Raw genomic sequence first — 21,532 nt, 5'->3', positions numbered from 1 at the left:
ATTATCCAGAAATTATGTCTCTTGAATCTTTTAAAATGCCATATAGGGAAAAAAAAGATTTCTGATTGGTAGAAAAGATTCCAAGTGACAGTGGTAAAACACTTTTGGAAAGTGACATCTGAGGTGATTTAGTAGTCCAAACTGCCTGAACAGTATTGACTTCCCACATTTTCAGCAAGTGACCATCAATGCTTTGCCTTAAAATCTCGAAGAATAGCATATTATAAAATAATTAAATGGAAAACAATCTTTATAGCAAATTTCTTTGAAAAAAGTCTCACTGACAAAATACATGGGGAACTGATTCAAACATATAAGAACAAGAGTTAATTCCCAGTGGTAAAAAAATCTCAACAACTTGTTTTCAAAAGAAAAAATCCATGCTATCATAAGAAAACATGTTCTAAATCACTAATAATTAAAGAAATGCAAATGAAAACAGCTCTGACATTGCACCTCACACTCTTCAGGTTAGCAGAGAGATTTAAAAAAAAAGAAAGAAAATGACAAATGTTGGAGAGGCTGGCTGTGGGGAAGCAAGCACTTTAATGTTCTACATTGTGAACTGGTCAAGCCATTCAGGAAAGCAATTTGTCACTATACTCCAAAAGTCACTAAATTATGCATACTCAGTAAACTACAAAATAGGCATACAAAGCATTTTCTTAATTTGTGAAAGCAGTAACTATCAAGAAAAAGAAAAAAAAAAGAAAATGAGGTTAGTTTGTTCTGATAAGTTTTTTGGGGGGGGGAAGGGGGCATGACAGGAATTTCATCAGTATGGGGAGGAGGGGAATCTTCCAGTATGGAAACTGCTTGCAGGTAAGCAATTTAAGATAAGATTTGCCTGGGGCATTGAGAGGCTAAATGACCCGTCCATTATTACAGAGTTACAGAATGATGAGTCATAGTTATTATAAAGAGGCCCCCTAGATTGAACCTGATCTAGGTGAGCCTAAACTGCAATTTTAAACAGGTTATGCATATATAAGCTTCTAAAGTCCTGGGGTTTTTTATTGGGAGGCCTTTTTACTTGTTTTTGCCTAGTGTGAATTTCTAGGCATTTCAAATTCTATTAGTCTTCTTACTAAGTAGTTTTCTCTATGGCACTGTTCTCCACATTCTTTTGATTCGGTAAAAAATTTTACATGTGTACTCCAATATGGTATGTACTTTTTTCATCAATAATATACATATACTACACCTACCATACCTGAGGTGTTCAACAGTTTCAAGTGTCACAGAAAGGTCAAGAAGGATAAAGATTGAGAAAAGACTGTATGGGAAAGGTAAAAGTGTGGTTTCTCAGAGACTATCTACTAAAGTAAGTCCTTAAAGCCTAAGTTTCCATTTTCTAGAAATTATGTGACTTTGAAACTTTAGAAATCTTTCTGTATAGTTGCTCCATTCTAGTCAGACCTTCTCACCTAGCTTACCATAAAAGAGTTGTTTCTATAGAACTGCAAGAATTGCTGAACAAGACTACTGATAAAGAGTACCAGACAGTAGCCTTGGGAGAGTTGAAGCAGTAGCCTTGGGAAGAAGTTAAGTCCCCATTTCCCAGAGAACTCCCAGAAAACTCCTAGATAATACTAAAATGAAATAATATAGAATGGAAGGAGCTGGCAGCAGCAGGTAGATTTGACCAATCAGGAAACAGACAGTGGCCTTGGGTCACTCAGGCCCAGATAAGGATGCATCTAGGTTAGACTGAAAGGGGGTTCAGTATTCTGAGGTTGTACTGTACTTGCATAATGGACCTAATGTGTTATGTATGTTATCTAGCAAGATTAGAGCCTTGTTGGTAATAATTATGTTAATGTTTGGGAGGCATGTAACTCTTGCTTATTTAACCCAGCTTTAGCTTCTGTATGGTGGCCTCCTCTCTCTCAGTGCTGTACCAGAGACTGGACCACCCACTTCTCCTGAGATTCTAATAAAACTACCTTCACTTTGAGCAATCAATTTGGGTCAGGGTCTCTGCATCCCACACAAGACCATTAGGTTTGGCAACTGGAAGATCACTGGTAACTTGGAAGAGAGCTGTGAACCTGGGAGAATGAAAGCATGGTGGGGTGGTGCCTTCCATGGAATTAGGGAATGCTCATAACATGGATAGCTGGGGGGAGGGGAGGAAAGTAACTTAATTACAACTTATCCATGCCTATTATTGTATGCTATTCACTCTTTTCCACCAAACAGCAAAATTTTATGTAAGTGAGAAGCTTACTTCACATACACTATCCTGGAGCTCAGGTGTTTGGGGGCACAGGATGTGAGTTTGCTAGGGTAGGGAGGAGAGGTGGAAACTTAGCTGCATAGCTGCTGTAGTTTATGTATTATATTGCCTGCCTTGAAAGGCCCATCCTCAGTGCATCAACAAAAAGCAAAAGGTAGGAAAGGACAAAACAGAGGACAGCTGAAGGGAGTGGTAGAGCTGTGTTGCAGACAAAGTCATCATTGGATATGGGGAAATGAGGTGGGATTAAACTCATATTCTCACCCCCTGATTAGGTGATCACCTACTCCCTTGTGTCAAGCCATAGTCCTTTGGTGTTATACAATGGCCTTTAATTTGAATGCCACGATTCATAAATACAGTCAATTTTCTCCTTTCATTGTCAGTTTCAAGTCCTTTTAAAAATTAGATTTACGGGGTGACTAGGTGGTGTAGTGAATAGAGCACCAGCCCTGGAGTCAGGAGGACCTGAGTTCAAATTTAGCTTTAGACACTTAACACAAAAACTAGCCATGTGACCTTGGGCAAGTCACTTAACCCCAATTACCCTCCAAAAAAAAAAATTCTTGAAAATCCTCTATTTCATTAAATGACCATATTTTCCCCTGTAGCATTATACTCAGTTTTGCTGGATAGGTGATTCTTGCTTTTAGTCCTAGCTCCTTTGACTTCCAGAATATCATATTCTAAACCCTTTGATCCCTTAATGTAGAAGCTGCTAGGTCTTGTGTTATCCTGATTGTGTTTCCCCAATACTAAAATTGTTTCTTCTTGACTGCTTGAAGTATTTTCTCCTTGACTTGGGAACTCTGAAATTTGGCTATAGTATTCCTAGGAATCTTCTTTTTGGGGTCTTTTTTAAGAGGCGATTGGTGAATTCTTTCAATGTCTATTTTGCCCTCTGGTTCTAGAACAGCAAGGACATTTTGCTTGACAATTTCTTGAAAGATGATGTCTAGGCTCTTATTTTGATCATGGCTTTCAGGTAGTCCAATAATTTTTTTAAACTTTCATTATTTATTTATTTGTTTTTAAAGCAATCGGGGTTAAGTAACTTGCCCAAGGTTACACGGCCATTTTTTTTTGTGTGTGTCTGGGTGTTAAGTATCTGAGGCCAGACGATCCTAGGTCCTCCTGACTCTGGGGCTAGCGCTCTTACTCACTGTACCACCTAGCTGCCCCAGTCCAATAATTTTTAAATTATCTCTCCTGGATCTATTTTCCAGGTCAGTGGTTTTCCCAATGAGATATTTCATATTGCCTTCTATTTTTTCATTTGTTTGGATCTGTTTAGTAGTATCTTCATTATTAGCTTCTACTTTCTCCAATCTAATTTGAAAGTGTTATTCTCTCCAGTGACTTTTTGAAATTCCTTTTCTATTTGGCAAATTCGGCTTTTTAAGGCATTCTTCTCCTCAATGGCTTTTTGGGCCTCTTTTGCCATTTGAGTTAGTCTATTTTTTAAGGTGTTATTTTCTTCAGTGTATTTTTGGGTCTCCTTTAGCAGGCTGTTGACTTGCTTTTCCTGATTTTCTTGCATCATTCTCATTTTTCTTCCCAATTTTTCCTCCACTTCTCTTACTTGATTTTCAAAATCCTTCTTGAGCTCCTCCATGGCCTGTAACAAATTCATATTTTTCTTGGAGACTTTTTATGCAGGAGTTCTGACTTCACTGTCTTCCTCCCTGCCCCCCCCCCATGCCTTGATCCTTTTTGTCCCCAAAAAAGGATTCTATGGTATATTTGTGCTTTCATTGCTTGCTCATATTGCCAGCCAATTACTTGACTTTTGAGCTCTTTGCCATGGTAGAACTCTGCTTCCAGAATGGAGAGAACTATGTCAGAAATCACTGGGGTTTTTGCAGCTGCTCAAGCTATTAGGAGGGTGCCTTCTTTATAGCCCCCACAAGCTTTGGCTCACTGGTCACACACCCAAGGACTACCACCCAAGACCACAATCTGGATCCAAGCAGGTCAAAGCAAGAGTGATTACCTTCTGAATGGTCACTTGGTGCTGCCATGATCTGCAGGCCAGGAGCTCTAGAAGCAGCCACTTAGCAGCAGCTACACAGCCAAGCACCTCTAACCACTTCTCACCCAGGGGGCAGGGGCTGGACTGCGCTCTTCAGTTCCCTGTTCCAACAGAGTTCCACACTGACCTTTTACTTTGTCTTTGGCATTTATGGGTTGAGAAGTCTGGAAACTGCCACAGCTACTGATGATTCACTCTCCTGAAGTCTGCTCTGCACTGCTGGTCGGGGCCAGGGTTGGGTCTGGAACCAATTTGTTCATGCAGGACTGCACCTGGCTCCCACTTCGGCGTGACAGACCTTTCCTGTCTGCCTGCTGGGCTTCCTTCAGCTGGAGAGTTGTTTCTCTCTATCACTTTGTGGGTTCTGTAGCCCAAAAGTTTGTTTAGAGTCATTTTTCACATGTATTGGAAGTGATTACAGCAGGAGCTCACACCAAGTTTGTGCTTCTACTCTACCATCTTGACTCTGCTCCCCCACATGGCAAACTTTTATAAAGAAACTATGCAAGGCTGAGATATATGTAAATTCCTTTGTGTTCCTTTTTAGTAATCACTACAGTTCTATCATCGCAAATGTTTCTAAAGTTCTATTCAGGTCTTTAATTTCTTTCTTGTTTATGTTTTTGTTATATTTGTTTAAGTTTGAAACGAGTTACATTGAGGTTTGCTCACTATTAGAGTTTTGTTGTCTATTTTTCTCTTCAGTTTGATTAACTTTTCTTTGAAGTATTTAGATGCTATATTTCATGTGCACATCCAAATACTTTCAGGAAAATGCATTTATGACGTTGGATTCTGTTTTCTAATCCATCATGCTATCCAATTCCATTAATTAGGGAATTCATCTTATTCATATTCGCAGCTGTAACTATTAACTGTGTGTTTCCTTTTAGTCTATCCTCTCATATTTTTTCCCTTCTTAATCCTCCTCCCATCTCTTTACAAAGAAGGGGTGAAAGAGAAGTTTGCCTAACATCTGTTATTTATAAATCATTAATCTGTTTCCACTCTATTGTACCTCTTCTCTTGTCTTTGCACTGCCCCTGATCACAAGCTTTTTAGTTTTTCTTTCATTTTAATCCTCCTGCATTCTCCTCCCTCCAAGTTAAAATTTGTTTTACTTATCACTATTTTTTCACCTATCTTGCTCTCTCTCTTCAGTTCTCCCTCCCTTCTCCCTGTCCCTGTCTATTTCCCTATTGAGTTCAATGTATTTCTATGGCATATTTTGTGGGGGGGGAGTGTGTGTGTGTGTGTGTGTGTGTGTGTATGCATTCACTCTTTCTTTTTATGGTTCAGGTGAAAGTGAAGTTCGTCAGATGTTTGTTCATCAGATACCTCCACCTCTTTCTCAATATTTGTATACTCTGCATCTCACACACACCCTATTACAAAAGACTGAGTTACCTCCCTTCCTCTCTAGAATAGTCCCCTATCCTTCTTAATTCCTTCTTATCCTAAGACCAACAAAACAGAAGAAAATTACCTCCGGATCTCCTGCCTGTCTTGTTTAACTTTCTCTATGACTTTAGGGTTCTAAGGAGAACATGTTTGTTTTACTGCTAGTAACATACAAATAATTCATCATCAAATAGTCCCTTCCAATTAATCAGATATGCATACCTTTCTATGTTTCTCTTATCTCTTGATTCCATTTCAAAATGTCTCCTCAGTTCTGGCCTTTTCATCAGAAATGCTTGGAAATCCTCTATTTTATTAAAAATCCATTTCCCACTGTAGGATTATACTCAGTATTTTCTGGATAAGTTATGTTCTTTGTTGTAAATCTTTATATTTTGCCTTTGGAATATTGTATTCTGAGCCCTCCTTTCCTTTAAAGTTTTGCATAATTCTGATTGTGGCTCCTTACTACTTGAAGACTTCCTTTCTGTATGCTTGAAATACTTTTAATTTGACTTGAAAGCTTTTGATTTTAGCTATGATATTCATGAGAATTTCATTTTAGGATTTCTTTCAGGAAGCGACTGGTGGATTCTTTTTATTTTCACTTTGCCTTCTGGTTCTAAGAGATACAGACAATTTTCATTTATAATTTCTTGGAATGTGATAGTCAACCTTTTTCTAAGTTATGGTTTTCAGGTAAGCCTGATAATGCTTAACTTATCTTTCCCTTGACCTGTTTTCCAGGTCAGTTGTTTTTGTAAATTTATACCTGAATTTTTTTCTGTTTTTTTTTAACCTTTTAGTTTTAATATTTTTGTAGTTCTCCATGGAATCATTGTTTTCTTTGTAATCCATTCTAATTTCCAGAGTTTAATTCTTAGTTGAGGTTTACCACTGTTTGTTCTAAATTATTAATTCTCTTTTCTATTCTTTCCTTCTTAGTTATTCATCTTATTTTGTTTCTTCTAGGTATTGTTCTAGTCTTTGTGGCCAGGACATTCTCCTTGAGGACTCTACTGACTTGTTGTTGAGTTATTACTTTCTTCTGGACTTGCTCTTTCAAGCTTCTCGAAATTCAAGGTATTTTTTCACTGTGTCTGGCATCTTCTGTTTACTCATACTGGAAACCTTCCCAGTTTCCAGACTGAGGACTTGTGCTTATGTTAAACCCTAACCTTATACTCCTAGTTGGTGTGTGCCTAAACCTCACTTGATCCTGAGTTTAGTGGCCAAGACAGGTACCACCGTCTGCAGGAATTATCAGACCCTGTCTACTGTTGAGGTCCAGCTGGATGCTGGGTTAGGCATGGACTGACTAGACACAGGTCTGGCCCTCTCTCCTGCTATGTCTGGAGTCTCTGGGATTGTACAACACTGGGTGCTATTCTAGCCCTCTCTCCTGAAGTCCAACAAGGATGTTTCACAGTTTGCCTTCTACCTACCCTGCTTAGCCTAGCTTGTCTGAATTCTGTGCTTTGCAACATTCTGGAAGTCCTTTCTTTTTTTGCAGTCGGGGGTGGGGTGGGGAGGATGGTCCTGAACTAGATAAAAGAGCTTATAGCTGATTCTCTTTGGTTTTCTTTATTGTTGTTCCTTCCATTGATAGTAACAGCTTTCAAATGGTGTATGTAGGGGATCTGGGTTCCTATTGGTCTGAATGCCCTGTTACCTTTCCAAAATTCTTCCTTATAGTTTTTGAAATAACTTCATAAGTACAAGATGAGGAAAGTGTCTTTAGACAGATCAAGAAAAGATTCAGGAGGTTAAGTGGATGGCAAGTTCAACAGGAACTGATTGATAAAAGAGCTAAAAAACCAAACCAAAAAAAACTTAATGTGAATTTAGGCTACATTAAGAGAGACACAGTATTCAACACCAGAGAGGTGATAGACCACCAAGCTGCACTCTGCCCTGTAAAGACAACATCCAGACTGTTTTGACCCATTCTAGGTAGTATATTTAAATCAAACAAAAATACATTGCTACCTAACCTCTCTGGGCATTAGTTTCCTCATCTATAAAATGAGGCAGCTGGACTAGATGATCTTTATAGCTTCTTTCAGCTCTAAATCAATGTGCTTCTGAGTATACAGAGGAAGGAATCAGATAGTTGAAGTCCTTAAAATCGTGTCAAACACTCAGGATGAAGGATGAGACATATATTTTTTTGGACATGGTCAAAGTCCAATGTTTCACCATGCATATTTGTTACAATGGTTTTTTCCCCCCAGTAAGGGAGAAGGAAAGGAGAAAATATATTGAATATATAAAAATATGAATTAAAAATTTGACTTGATAATAATTGGAAGAAACAAAATGAAAAAGCGGCACACAAAAAAAATCATACCAAATAAAGATCAGTGGAAGCAACTGGGATGGTAGAATGGAGTTTAAGAAATTAAAAACAGAGAAAGGACATGAGAAATCTCTTTGAGTATTTGAACCTATCCCATGTAAGAGCAATTAAACTAACTTTGCTTGGTTTCACATGGTAGAACTAGAAGCAACAGAGAAAAGTGACAGAGAGGCATTTTTAGGCTAGATACAATGAAAAAGGTCCTGGCCATTAGAGCTATCAAAACAAAGAATGGTCTCCTTGGAGAAGTTTCCTTCCCCCTCCTTATAGGTATCTAAGGGACAGCTTTATTGGGAATGTTTTAAGGAGGATGTTTGCTCACATACAGGTTAAACTAGATAGACGCTGGTGTTCCTTCAGTGCCAAAATTCTATCATTCTCTAATTCCACACTTCACTGAGCTAGAGACAGTTTCAATCTAATGAGCTAATCTGTGTGTGTGTGTGTGTGTGTGTGTGTGCTTATATTTACTGGCACAGTTTCCTGACAACAACTGTGAGATCAGCAGCATAAGCATAAGCAACAGCTTTACAGGTAAGAAAACTGAGGTTCACAGAGGTAGAAGAACTTGACTGAGGTAGCTATACATAACTAGTAAAAAGGAGAGCTAGGACTGTCCAAGTCCAGGGGCTCTTTCCACTCTATTCAGAACAGATATGAAATGCTAGCTTGTCTGGAAAAAAAAATGTGTTGAGTTCATTCAAGTAAAGCTTGATCAATAAATCTGCAATCTCAGGGTGCAGAATGAGACATTTTTTTTTGACATAACCAATGCATAAAGTTGTTTTGGTTGACTATGCATATTTGTTAGAAGGTTTTTGTATTTCTTTTATTTCTCTCTCCCTTCTTCTTCTCCCTCCCGCCCCACCCCTTTATGGCAGGGAGAGAAAACAGACTTTTGTTAATTAAAAATTTTTTAAATTAAATCCTTAAAAAAAATCTGTAGCCCAATAAACAATACTCTGTGTTTAATTTCTTATGTCAGTAGATTATTACTCATTTGTGAAAGCCTAGGCTTTGGGGAAGACTTAGAATGTTAAGTCAAATTCCAAATTAGATTTCCAGCCCCTTAGTCAAAATGCCTAGACCTGTAAATAAGTTCCCAAAACATCAGCGGGAACACATTTTCACCAGGCTTTCTTACATTTGCCATGATCATGGAGACTGACACATTTTGAAGAATCCAAAGGTGTACAGATTCAGTTCAGTGGCTGATACCTTCATGAAGTACAAATTACAACTTAACCTCTACATTTTTTTATCCATAGAAACAGCATAACCATTGCAAATGCGACCTTAAAAATCGATGCCTTAGGGGCAGCTAGATGGCACAGAGTGTCAGAGCTCCTGCCCTGGAGTCAGGAGGATCTGAGTTCAAATTTGGCCTCAGACACTTAGTAGCTGTGTCCCCTTGGGTAAGCAAAACATACTGTTAGCTTTGAGAATGCCAGATACTGTAACAACTCACCAAAATTATATTAAGGAAAACCTCATATTGTCTCAAATTAAACAAAGCTTCTTTTATCTTTAAGGATTCAAGCTCTTTCATTTTGAGTGGATTGACTACTACTTTCTCCAGGATCGCTGTGTACCGGTATGCCTGCTCCTGGGAAGTCTGAAGTTGTGTGTCAATATGTTGGGTGGTGGCTGGAATAGCTTCATTCAGAATAGATGGCACTGTTAAAAAAAAAAAAAAAAAGACTAACAGGTAACATATCAACAATCTAACAGATTAAAGAGAGGAGAAAAAAAGGAAAACTTAGTTCCTTTATGACCATTAAGTTGGATCTATTTTTTCAAACAGAAATGAAAAAAAAAATGATCTCACAGGTCCTACTGTAGCAGACCAATTCTAATGGTCAGAATAATAACCAAAAAGAGAAAACCACAAAAGGTTTTTTGTTTTAATTGTGTGACCTGTTGGTGGTCACTTTAATTTTCCCACAACATTTAAGCCCAATTTTATATTTGCTTCACTTCCCTCCTCAACAATCTTCACACAAGCAACCTTGGTGGTGTGTATACACCTTTTGCTCTTTCCTTCTCTCTTCCAACTCCCTAGTCTGGGATACACAATCAAAACAACTCTGTCGTTGTCCCCTGGAAAAGATGGATTAATCTACTCCCCTCCCCACCATGGTTTTACTCACCATTCCTGTAGTTTCCAAACCAAAAAAATGACTGTCTGCCTTCCTATATATACTGTTTCCTCCATTAGAATGTAAGCATATAGAATGTGAGCATGTAAAGGCAGCTAGATGGTATAGTGGAGAGTGGGCTAGGCCTAGAATCAGGAAGACACGAGTTCAAATCCATACCAATTACTAGCTACAGGACCCTGGGCAAATCATTTAACCTTTATCTGCCTCATTTTCCTTATCTGTAAAATAAGAATGATAATAATATAGATCTACCTCCCAGGGCTGCTGTGAGGATAAAAAAAAAGATATTTGTAAAACACTTAACAGTGATTAGCACATATTAGACACTCAATAAATGCCTAGAATGTAGTAAGTACTCGATAAATGTTTGCTTTCTTCCTTGAGGGGAAGTACTATTTTTGCTTTTGTATTTTCATTCCCAGTGCTTTAACACAGTGCTTGGGATATAGTAAATGCTTCATAAATGCTTTTTTGTCCATTCATTCATGCCTGGTGAGGTTAGCATCACATCAAGTTAATACTGTGGCTTTTAGAAGTAGAGTTCCAAATTGCTTTCTAGACCACCCACAGGACATTAGGGTATCTTTCTTTGTACATGCCTTCTAAAAGCTGTCATTTTCCTTTTTTTGTCATCTTTGCCAATCTACTTATGTGGAGTAGAACTTCAAAGTCGTTTTAATTTGCAATTCTCTCATTACTAGTGATTTGGAACATTTTTACATGGTCTCAATAGATTGCTTTTCTTCTTTTGAGAACTACCTATTTAAATAGTTTGGCCATTTGCCTATTGAGGATAATAAATGTTCTTATATATTTGAAACATTTCCCTAAATATCTTGGATATTGGATTTTATCAGAGAAACTTGCTGTCAAGGTGTTTCCAATTAACTGATCCCCTTCTCATTTTTAAGTGCATTGGTTTTGTTTGTGCAATAGCTTTTCAATTTCATGGAATCGAAATTTTCCATGTTGTTTCCCATGATCAACTCTATCCCTTGTCTGGTCAAGAGACAGTCCCCTATCCATAACCGCAAAAGGTATTTCCTTATTTGTTCCTCCTTTGTTTATGATGCTACCTTTTTTATATCCAGGTCACATAACCATTTCAAGCATGTTGTAGCATAAGGTGTCACTCAAAAGCTAATTTTGGCCAGAGTGCTTTCTAACTCTCCCAGCAATTTTTATCAAATGATGAGTCCTTATCCCAGTAAGGTCATTTGGTTTATCTATAATCAACCTCCTTTACATATATATATATATTGTTAGTATACTCACTGGGAAAATTTTAAATTATTCAATAAGCATTTAGTAATTGCTTACTACATTCCAGGCAATATATACTATGCTGTACCCACTCTGCATCTTTATTTCTCTATGCCACCAATGACCATTACAAAGATCTTGTGAAATAACTTGAGAGAACATGCTGGAGAAGAAAACTAGATTTTGAGTAAATTTGGCATTTTAAAAAGAAATTGGATCAATAACTAAGTCAGTAGGCATTAGCACACTAAAACAATATATCTATAAAAATGACTAATTTACATTAGTGAAATAGGTTCTTTAAATGTCAGGTTCTATGGAAGATGATCTGCCAGACACTATGGGGTCCCAGATAAAAGGAGTTTTTACTATCCTAGCCACCCCATCATTTTAGCCACTGTATAATATAAACTTTAATTTTGTTTTTAAACATTTACATAATCATGATATTTACACAAATTTACATAAACCATGATAGATTTGTAGAATTAATTTAACCTTATACCTACGATCATCAATGCCTTCTCCTCCCTTTCCACAGTCTTTGTTGAATAACCGAATTCCAGTGACAATCATGGTGAGTTCTTTCAGCTGGCGCTCTTTGTCCTTCTTGGAAAGGGATAGAAAAGTACCAAGTTCAGATTGAGGAAAAACACTCTGTAGAGCAGCTGAAGAAAGAAAAAAAAGTACACAAAAATTCATTCTTAAAAAGAAGTGGGAAGGATGTGAATTTAAGATACACTCCAAATACTTTTTTCCAGCTAAAAGGTATTGAAGCAATTGAGTATGAATAATAGTAGAATAACAAGTTTTTACAAATTAAAATGATATATAATTTCCAGACAGACCACGGCTCATTAGACAATATTTATTATGTAACAGGCATGAATTGTACTATTTGCACTATTGAAAAATCAATGGCAATAAATATCAATGTTGAAGGAATTTTGAAAAGACAGGAACACTAATGAACTGTTGGTGGAGATGTGAAGTGGCCTAACCATTCTGGAAAGCAATTTGAAGTAATGTGGAAAAAGTGATGTAAATGTCTATATTCTCTGACACAGAGATTGTACTACAAGGCGCAAATCACAAGGAGGTCAAACACAGAAAGAAAGGTCCCATATACACTAAAAGTTTTGCAGTAACACTTTTTTGTGGCAGTAAACATATGCAGACTGCAGATACTTATTGTACATAAACGTAATAGAATGTTATTGCATCATAAGAAATGGTTAATAGGAAGTATACTGAGAAACAGGGGAAGACTTCTAAGTCTGGATACAAAGAGAAATAAGGAGAATAAGAAGACACAAGAACTAGAACAATGTAAATGGAAACACCAACAACAAAATCAGAATTATGTAATTATAAATGATCAAATGTGGCCCTAAAGGACAATGGAGAAAACACAACTCCATCCTTTCTTTGTATAGGTGGGTAGACTAGGGATGTGCAATGCTGTATATATTGCCAGACTCAGATGATTTGTTAGTTTGGTGTGTGTGTGTGTGTGTGTGTGTGTGTGTGTGTGTGTAAACATAGGTGATATAAGAATAAAAGATGTATTTTTTTTAAAGATGTAATTTTTCAAAAAACAAAATCAATGGCACACCTTCTTCCTTGCAGGAGAATAGTAGACTATAGTAGAATATGGCATACATTTTCAGACATAGTCAATGTATTGATTTTTTGTTTATCTACTTATTTGTTAAATATTTAGAATGACAATTTTTGTAGGAACAAAATAGATGCCTATTGACTGGAAAATGGCTAAACAAATTGTGGTTACTAATAATGATAATAAAAATAACAACAACAATTATATAGGCATTTATATAGTGCTTTCTATATGGCAAGCATTTATAAGTATTACCTCATTTAATCCTCACAACAAACCTGGGAGGAAGATGTCATTTTTAGCCCCATTTTACAGTTGAGTAAATTAAGGCAAACAGATTAAATGGCTTGCCCAAGGTGTCACAACTAGTAAGTGTCTGAAACAAAATTTGAACTCAGGTCTTCTTGGCCCCAGGTCAAGTCCTCTATGCATTCCTCCATTTAGTTGCCTATTAATGTAATGGAATATTACTGTGCCATAAGAAACCATGAATATGAAGGATACAGAGAAGGATGGAAAGAAATTAACTGATAAGGGGTGGCCAGGTGACACAGTGAGTAAGAGCACCGGCCCCACAGTTGGGATGACCTGGGATCGAATCTGGGCTCAGACACTTAGTACCCACCCAGAAACACCTGGCCGTGTTACCTTGAGCAAGTTACTTAACCCCAATTGCTTAGGGGCAGCCAGGTGACACAGTGAGTAAGAGCACTGGCCCCACAGTTGGGATGACCTGGGATCGAATCCGGGCTCTGACACTTAGAACCACACCCAGAAATAACTGGCCGTGTAAACTTGAGCAAGTTACTTAACCCCAATTGCTTAAAAAAAAAATTAACTGATACAGAGAAACAGGAAGAACCAGGAAAATACACACAATGACTACACAATGTAAATAATAAAAACAAAAATCAAAACTGAATGCTATAACCATAATGACCAAGCACTTTTCTCCAAAGGAAAAAAGTGAGGAAATTACCTTCCTCATTTCCATGCAGAAGTGGGGGGATATGAGTATAAAACAAAGCACATTCAGTCAGATTTAGCTGATGTAGTTAATTTTACTGAATTAGTGAGTGAGTGACAGAGGAGGGACATATTTTTAAATAAAAATTTTTATACTTATGTAATATTTCATATTTTATTTTTTCCACTTACTTGTAAAAACAATTTTTAACTTTTTTTAAAATTTTGAGTTCCAATTTTTCTCCCTCTCTCTTCCCTCTCCCCTCCATGAGGAGGCAACTTGGTATAGATTACACATGTCATCATGCAAAACACATTTCTATATTAACCATATTGCAAAAGAAAACATGAATCAAAAAAAAAAAAAGCAAAACAAGGAAAATAAAGTTTAAAAAAATATGCTTCAATCTGCGTTCAGACTTCATCAGTTGTTTCACTGGAGATGAAAGGGATAGTTTTTCATCATGAGTCTTTCAGAATTTTCTTGGATCATTGTATTGCTGAAAAAAGCTAGGTCATTCACAGTTGATCATCATACAATACTGCTGTTACTATATGCAATGTTCTCCTGGTTCTGCTCACTTCACTTTGCATCAGTTCATGTAAGTCTTCTCAGATTTTTCTGAAAGCATCCTGCTCATCATTTCTTACGGCACAATAGTATTCCGTCATCATCATATAAACCTAACTAGTTCATCTATTTCCCAGTTGATGGGAATTGATGATCCATCCTCTGCTTCTACCTACCCATATTCTTTTTTCTGACTCTGGCCACCAGTGCCAAGCAGAATGATCAAGAAAGACCCAAATCCAAATTCCGCTTCAGATACTTACCAGTAAGTGACTGGAAAAGTCACTGATCCTCAGGTTCTTGGGGATAATAATAGCACCTTCCTCAAAGGTTGTTGTGTGAATCACAGAAGGTAATGTAATGGATTTTGCAAAACTTAAAGTGCTATAGAAATGCTAACTATTATTACCATGTAGGACAGCCCTTCCGACATTTTGAAGACCATAATGATGCCTCCTGTCCCAAGTTTTCGTTTCTTTAGGTTAAACATTCTTAACGCCTTAAACCAGTCCTCTGATGACACACTTTTGAGTCTCCTCACTTTACTCTTCTGGATATTCTTTAATTTGTCAATATTCTCCCTAAAATATGATGTCTAGAATAAAGCATATCAGACGTAGCGTGCCTAGTGCAGTGGAAGAACGACCACCACTCTCCTTCTACCAACAGCCCCTGGAATCCCTTTACCTGTGTTGGCTGCCACATTGGACCTGTCTCCTAATGAGCTTTCTCTGCACTAAAATTCCTAGCTCTTTTCAACATGGATTATACTATTATTGAACCCAAACTGTACATGTATACTTGATTAAAAAAAAAACCAATTTCAGAATTTTACATATATACCTGTTAAATTTAATCTAAACTTACTTGATTCATCATTTTAATTTTTTGAGTTTTTTTTTTGGGGGGGGGCGGGGAAATCCCAACTTTGTCATCTAACCTATCCTCTATATTTTGCAGATTTTTGTCATCTGCAAATCTGAAAAACACACCAATTAATCTTCATCCAAGACAATGAAAATGTTTAAAAGAATTAGAGTCAAACACAGAGCATGGAAGCACACAGACCAGGTTGATTTTGATCCACCGATAGACACTATTTAGATCCAATCATATAATCAATACTGAGTTTACCTACTATATCAATAAGCTTATGACTTTCCTATTCATAAGAATTTCATAAGAAGCTTTGTCAACTACATTGTTGAAATCCAGGCATACTATATTCCACTGATGTGCCACTCTTGTAAATAAACTCATCACAAAAAGGAAATGAAGTTAATCTGTCATGTTTTGTTCTTAATGAAACCATACTGGATTGTGGGAATCACTGCTTCCTTTCATGAGTGTTTTCATATCATCTGTTTGAAAAATCTGCTGAAAACATTCTTTCTAGGAATTAACATTGAGCTTATTGGCTCATAACTTAAAGAACCTATCTTCTATTTCTGAAAATAAAGACAGCATTTGCTCATCTCTTACTCTCCATAATTCTGCAAAAATTACTATATGTTAATTCAGCAAAAAAGGTGTTGAGGAAGTCATACAAAGAGTGAGAATACAATATAATGAGTCTTTAAATATTAAAAATGGCATGAAGTTTCCAGAGAGAATGTCTTGTTAGACAATATTTATCATGTTACAGGGATTTTTAAAAAATGGAAACAAAGTAGATGCCCAATGACTAGGAAATGGCTAAACAAATTATGATACATGAATGTAATGGAATATTATTGTACTGTAAGTAATAATGACTATGAAGATTACAAAAAAGCATGAGATGAATGAACTGATGAAGAGAAGTAGGCAGAACCAGGAAAATATACACAATGTCTAAAACAATGTAAATAGCATTACCAAAAAAGTCAATGGTGAATGCTATAGTTGTAATGATCAAGCTTATCCCTGAAGGAAATTATATATATATATATATATATATTTGAGGAAATTATCATATAGGTGACATCTTTCAATTTTCTCAGATGGAATTCATCCATACCAAGTGACTTGAATTCATTTAAGGCAGGGAGGTGCTCTTTCACTAACTTCTTTATTTTGGCTTTCATTTCCCTCTTAATTTTAATTCTATCATGTCCAGTCTGATTATCATTCTTCTTGATAAAGAAGATTTTATATAAACAAGATATTTATTTTATTTTCATTTGTGATCATTCATCTCATCCACCCCAAGCAATAAGTCACTTCTACTGATCATAAATTGCTTCTTGCCCTCAATACACCTCCCTCCCTTTATACCCTTTCTTGTTCTTAGCATTTTGCAAGTTTAACCTTCCTTATACTGTGCTTATAGAGCCATGCCAATTTTTGTCTTCATCCCCAGCTAGGTGCTCTCATTGCCATCTTTTTTTTTTTTACATATCCTTTAAAAAATATAAATCTAGCAAAGTAAGCTTTCCCCATAGTCATATTCATACTTTAGACACCTTTTTCATCTCTTTTTCATCAGAATCACTGGTGGTTGCTAAAGAATTTCATTCTTCAGAGCTTCCTGTTCCTCTTGAGCTGACTCCAGTCTAAATAAGCGGAGAGATTCAGGCCATAGAATCACAGCTATCTTTTCTCTGAACTTTCTGAAAACCTATATCCTAAAGTTTAGAGTTCACATCCATCTAATTCTGCTTTTGTCCTCCCTATTGGTCATAAGTTCTACTATAACTTGGCCACTTTCTTCCAAGGATACATTCATTTTCTTGCTGGAGGTCAAAATCATATCCAGAATATGACTAATTTATCTTTTTAAAAAAATGAATGTTTGCAATGCATGAAGCTTATCAGATGTCCTACTCTTAACAGAAAGAGTTTTATAGTAGTTCAAGACAGGAAATCATCATCTGTTTCCCCCAGTTGGCCACGCATGGCCATGATCTGCATTTCACTTATGAATGTCATTCTACTTAATCTCAGTCATACATGAGAATTGTTGGAATAGGAATTCCATATAGCATAGTTTGTAGACATCTTATATGTCATATATGTTATGATAGTTTTTTATCTCCATACTATATCAGATACCCAAAGCCCTCTATAATCTAGCAATATTTTCTCTCTACTCTTCCAATCTTATCTCATATTACCTTCATATATATACTTTATGTTCTGAAAAAACTAGGATACTCTCTGTCATCCATATAAAATCTGATTTCCTACTTCTATGCCCTTGTTAGTAATGTTTCTTATGCCTTGATGTGTTTCCTTCTCCTTCTTCACTTTCTCACCCACATCAGCCCAACTAAAAAACTTTTTCCAGAAAGCCTTTCTTGATCTCCCTTATAATTTAATAACCTTTTTAAACTTAGAGCTCAAAATAGCATTTTGTTTTGCAGCTTTTTATTGTACTTGCTATATAATATAATTTATTACAGTTATCTGTATGTGTTTTATTTCCCTAAAAGCTCCATTCAAGCAGAAACTAATTTTATCTAACCTTGTATCTCTATTAGTGCTCTGCATACTATAGGTAGTTAATAAATGTTTGTTGAATTGAAATGAGTTATGTAGATAAGCATAAAAAGGCTCATGATCAGAGGTGGGCCACTAGATCATTAATGTATTTATTTTTAGCCATGGTCATCTACAAAATGAACAAAAGCAGCAAATAATCTTCACCCCTGTAGAATATCCTTTTTCAGTGATAGTGATAGAACAGCATAAATGGAAGCATAGTTAATAAGAATGAGAGACAACTTTAAGATAATGCAAATATTAACTTATTCTTTTGGCACTTTTAATGCACAATGATTTTTCCATGACCATTGAGTTATACTACATACTACTATATTAGTATATACTAGTTATACTACTATAAAAAGCTTATCATATCAGTATTGATTCAAGCTATAAATGAAACCACAGAGTATAAAGTGATAGCAGCTAAATGAAAGGTTTTTCGAGAGACAAATAAAAGACTGAATGAAGCTGGTTTCTTGGTACAAATAGAAGCAAGAAGAGGCACCTTACAGTAAATATGTTTAACACATGACAAATAGGCCACCATAAAGATAACTGTATCTTATCTGCTAATATTCATTATAAAGGATGAAAAATTTGAACAATCATATGAATAAGTTTGCCTGGATCCTCTAAGCCTAATCAACATATTCCCTGATATTTGGTGAAATGAATGGAAGAATTAGGATTGTAAAAACAAACCAATCAGCAAAACCTGTCATAAAATCTGACTTGGGCTTGAGAGATGAAAGAGGCCAAAAGCTTGTAAACTACTCAGAAGTCCCATCAGCCCATACATCATTTCACATCCATAAAATTGGCAAAAATGATGAAAGACTGAAACATCCAGTGTTGGATAGATTGTGATAAAGCAGGCACTCTTAAAATAGTGCTTAAAAGGCTATGAATAGATCCAATCATTCTGGAAAACAATTTGAAACTGTTAGAAAAGTGAGTAAACTGATCATAACTTTTGACCCAGTGTAATGGGAATGTAAATTTTAAAGATCTTCCCTGCCCCTAGGCTAAAGTGCACCAGAAGCCTGGGGAGGGAGGCTTGTTTTTCAGCAGATACTTCTTGATTGGCCAGTGAGTCAATAAGGTTGTTACATTCTCTGAGCCAGGAGAAGGCTATATAAGCCCTGATGTGCAGCTTTGTTTTGGGACTCACTTTGAGAAATGTTCTGTGATTTGATCTGAATTCTGGGAAGCCGTTGTTGAGAGTCCCCCGGCTTTGAAAAACCCAGAATGTGGAAACCCAGATGTTGACTGGGTATGGATGTAATGGTTGGACAGTTTGGAAATCTGTCTACTTGATGTTTCTGTCTTGATAATTATGCCTGTATACTTTGAGGTTCAGGGTGCTGACCTTTTCTCCTGAACAAGGTAAACGATATATGTCTGACTGATTAAAGTAAGCTTGTTAATCCATTTTGAGTTGCTTTCCTTTAACAAAGCAGATCTAAGAACCTGTGGTAGCTGCAAACCCTGAGGACGCGCTTGGGGTGCTTGCTGCTACACTCAGCAGTCTCACTACTAAGCATATATCCCCCAGGAAGTTTAATGACAGAACAAAACAAACAAAAAAAAGGTCACATTCATACCAAGATTCAATGCAATACTTTTTTTTTGGTAGTAGCAAAACAATAGAAACAAAGTGGGTGCTTTTAAGTTAGAAAATGGATAGAGTGCTGGGCCTGGAGTCAGGAAGATCTGAGTTCAAATTTTGTTTTAGACACTCGCTTGCTGTGTAACCCTGAGCAAGTCACTTAACCCTGTTTGCCTCAGTTTCCTCATCTGTAAAATGAGCTGGAGAAGACGTTGTTGAGTTGTTTTAGTAGTGTGTGCCTCCTTGTGACCCCATTTGAGGTTTTCTTCTCAGAGATACTAGAATGGTTTGACATTACTTTCTCCAACTCATTTTAAGATGAGGAAACTGAGGCTTTGATAAAAAAAGATCATACATCTAGTAAGTATGTCTGGGGACAGATTTGGACTCAGGAAGATGAGTCTTCCAGACATTTTATCCACTGTGCCACCTAGCTGCCCAATATATGAATGTAATGGTATATTATTACTTTGTAAGAAATGATGAATAGGAAGACTTCAGAAAAAACATGGGAAGACATATATGAACTAATCCAAAGAAAGTAGAACAAAAAGAATAATATACACAATAGTTACAATAATGAAAGTGATGCAACACTAAAAGACAACAGAATTCAAATTAAGTGAAATAACCAATCTTGGTTCCAAAGTATGGTTGATGCAATATGTTTCATTTTTCTCAGGAAGGAAAGAGGAGACTATTGGTATGAAATGTTGTATACATCGTCAGAAGAAATTACTATGTCTACTGGTTTGGCTTAGAGATTTTTCTTTGTTAGAAAAGGGGTCTATAAAAAGGAAGTGTTATTTAAAAAAAACACCAAGATGTCAATACCACATTTAAAGTATTACAGAAAGAATGGTGGAAGGCTATTGAGAAGATCAATGAGCAGTATCAATCCAGAAAACAGTAAAAAGCAATTGAGGAGAAATGAGCCTCCAGAGTAACTGGAATGAGATCCATCTAAGCCAGATAATCTCAAGAACATATTTGTAGAAGATGGTAGAACAAGAGGGAAGCAAATAGATGAACAGTGGAATATACCCACTGGTATTTTTATACTGATATATTGTCTTTACTGGTGATAATGCAACCTCTACATTTAGATTCTACTGTCTCAGTATCTGATGCACTATGGGAAGAAGTATTAACAGCAAGTAAAAAGATAAAATCAGAAAAAGCAGTTGTATCTGACCAAAAAGACGCAGAAAAAAATTTGGGCTTCAGGTAAAACAAATTTAAAGTTACTTAGGTCTTAATTCTCAAGATATCTCAAAGAGAAGATTCCAAAAGGATGGAAAAGAGATGGTGCTTTAAAAGAATTAGCAGATCAAAACTGCCCTGAAAACTCTTCCCAGACAAGATATCATCAAGGTATACGTTGAAATCACATAGGACACTATGACATATGTGGTCGTGGAGATAATTGTTCAATGATCCAATGCATATTTATATCCCATTACATATGTATTCACTAGGTGGTATAATGAAAGAAGTCCTATATAAGATCTGAACAAATTCATTCCTTGCTGATGGCAAATTTCTCCAAATGGGACTATTCACATATACTGAATTTATTGCATCAAGTCCTGGAACAACAATAAGGCATCCTCAGCAAAATACAGAGTAACATGAAAGAAATTTAAACTATCCACACTAGAAAAACAAAGTTGATTTATAAAAAAATCTAAAACAAAAGCTAACCAAAATAGCCTTCTTATGTTGCCCACATTGTGGAATAAAGCTAGAAGACAACACATGGAGCTCACATATGTGTATACACACACACATACCCATCGTAGACAGATGCTGTGGAAAGACAATGAGTTAGGCCCAGAATT

General features: G+C 36.4%; 1 protein-coding gene across 1 annotated transcript in view; it reads right to left on the bottom strand.

Annotated features, from left to right (window-relative positions):
* The window catches only part of CFAP206 (cilia and flagella associated protein 206), a 62,051-nt gene that overhangs the window by 31,661 nt on the left and 8,858 nt on the right, over positions 1-21,532 (bottom strand). The window contains exons 5-6 of the mRNA XM_069065114.1: positions 11,966-12,124; positions 9,500-9,708 (exon numbers count right to left, since the gene is read on the bottom strand). Coding sequence (XP_068921215.1) covers positions 9,500-9,708; positions 11,966-12,124 — 368 coding nt within the window. The remainder of the gene's footprint in view (positions 1-9,499; positions 9,709-11,965; positions 12,125-21,532) is intronic.

This window comes from Petaurus breviceps, unplaced genomic scaffold, assembly GCF_028583685.1.
Source record: "Petaurus breviceps papuanus isolate PSGF00001 unplaced genomic scaffold, PetGlider_PUasm1.0 90667, whole genome shotgun sequence".
Taxonomy (NCBI): domain Eukaryota; kingdom Metazoa; phylum Chordata; class Mammalia; order Diprotodontia; family Petauridae; genus Petaurus; species Petaurus breviceps.
Note: the sequence above shows the minus strand (reverse complement) of the source record. Positions and strands in the feature narration are given on the sequence as shown.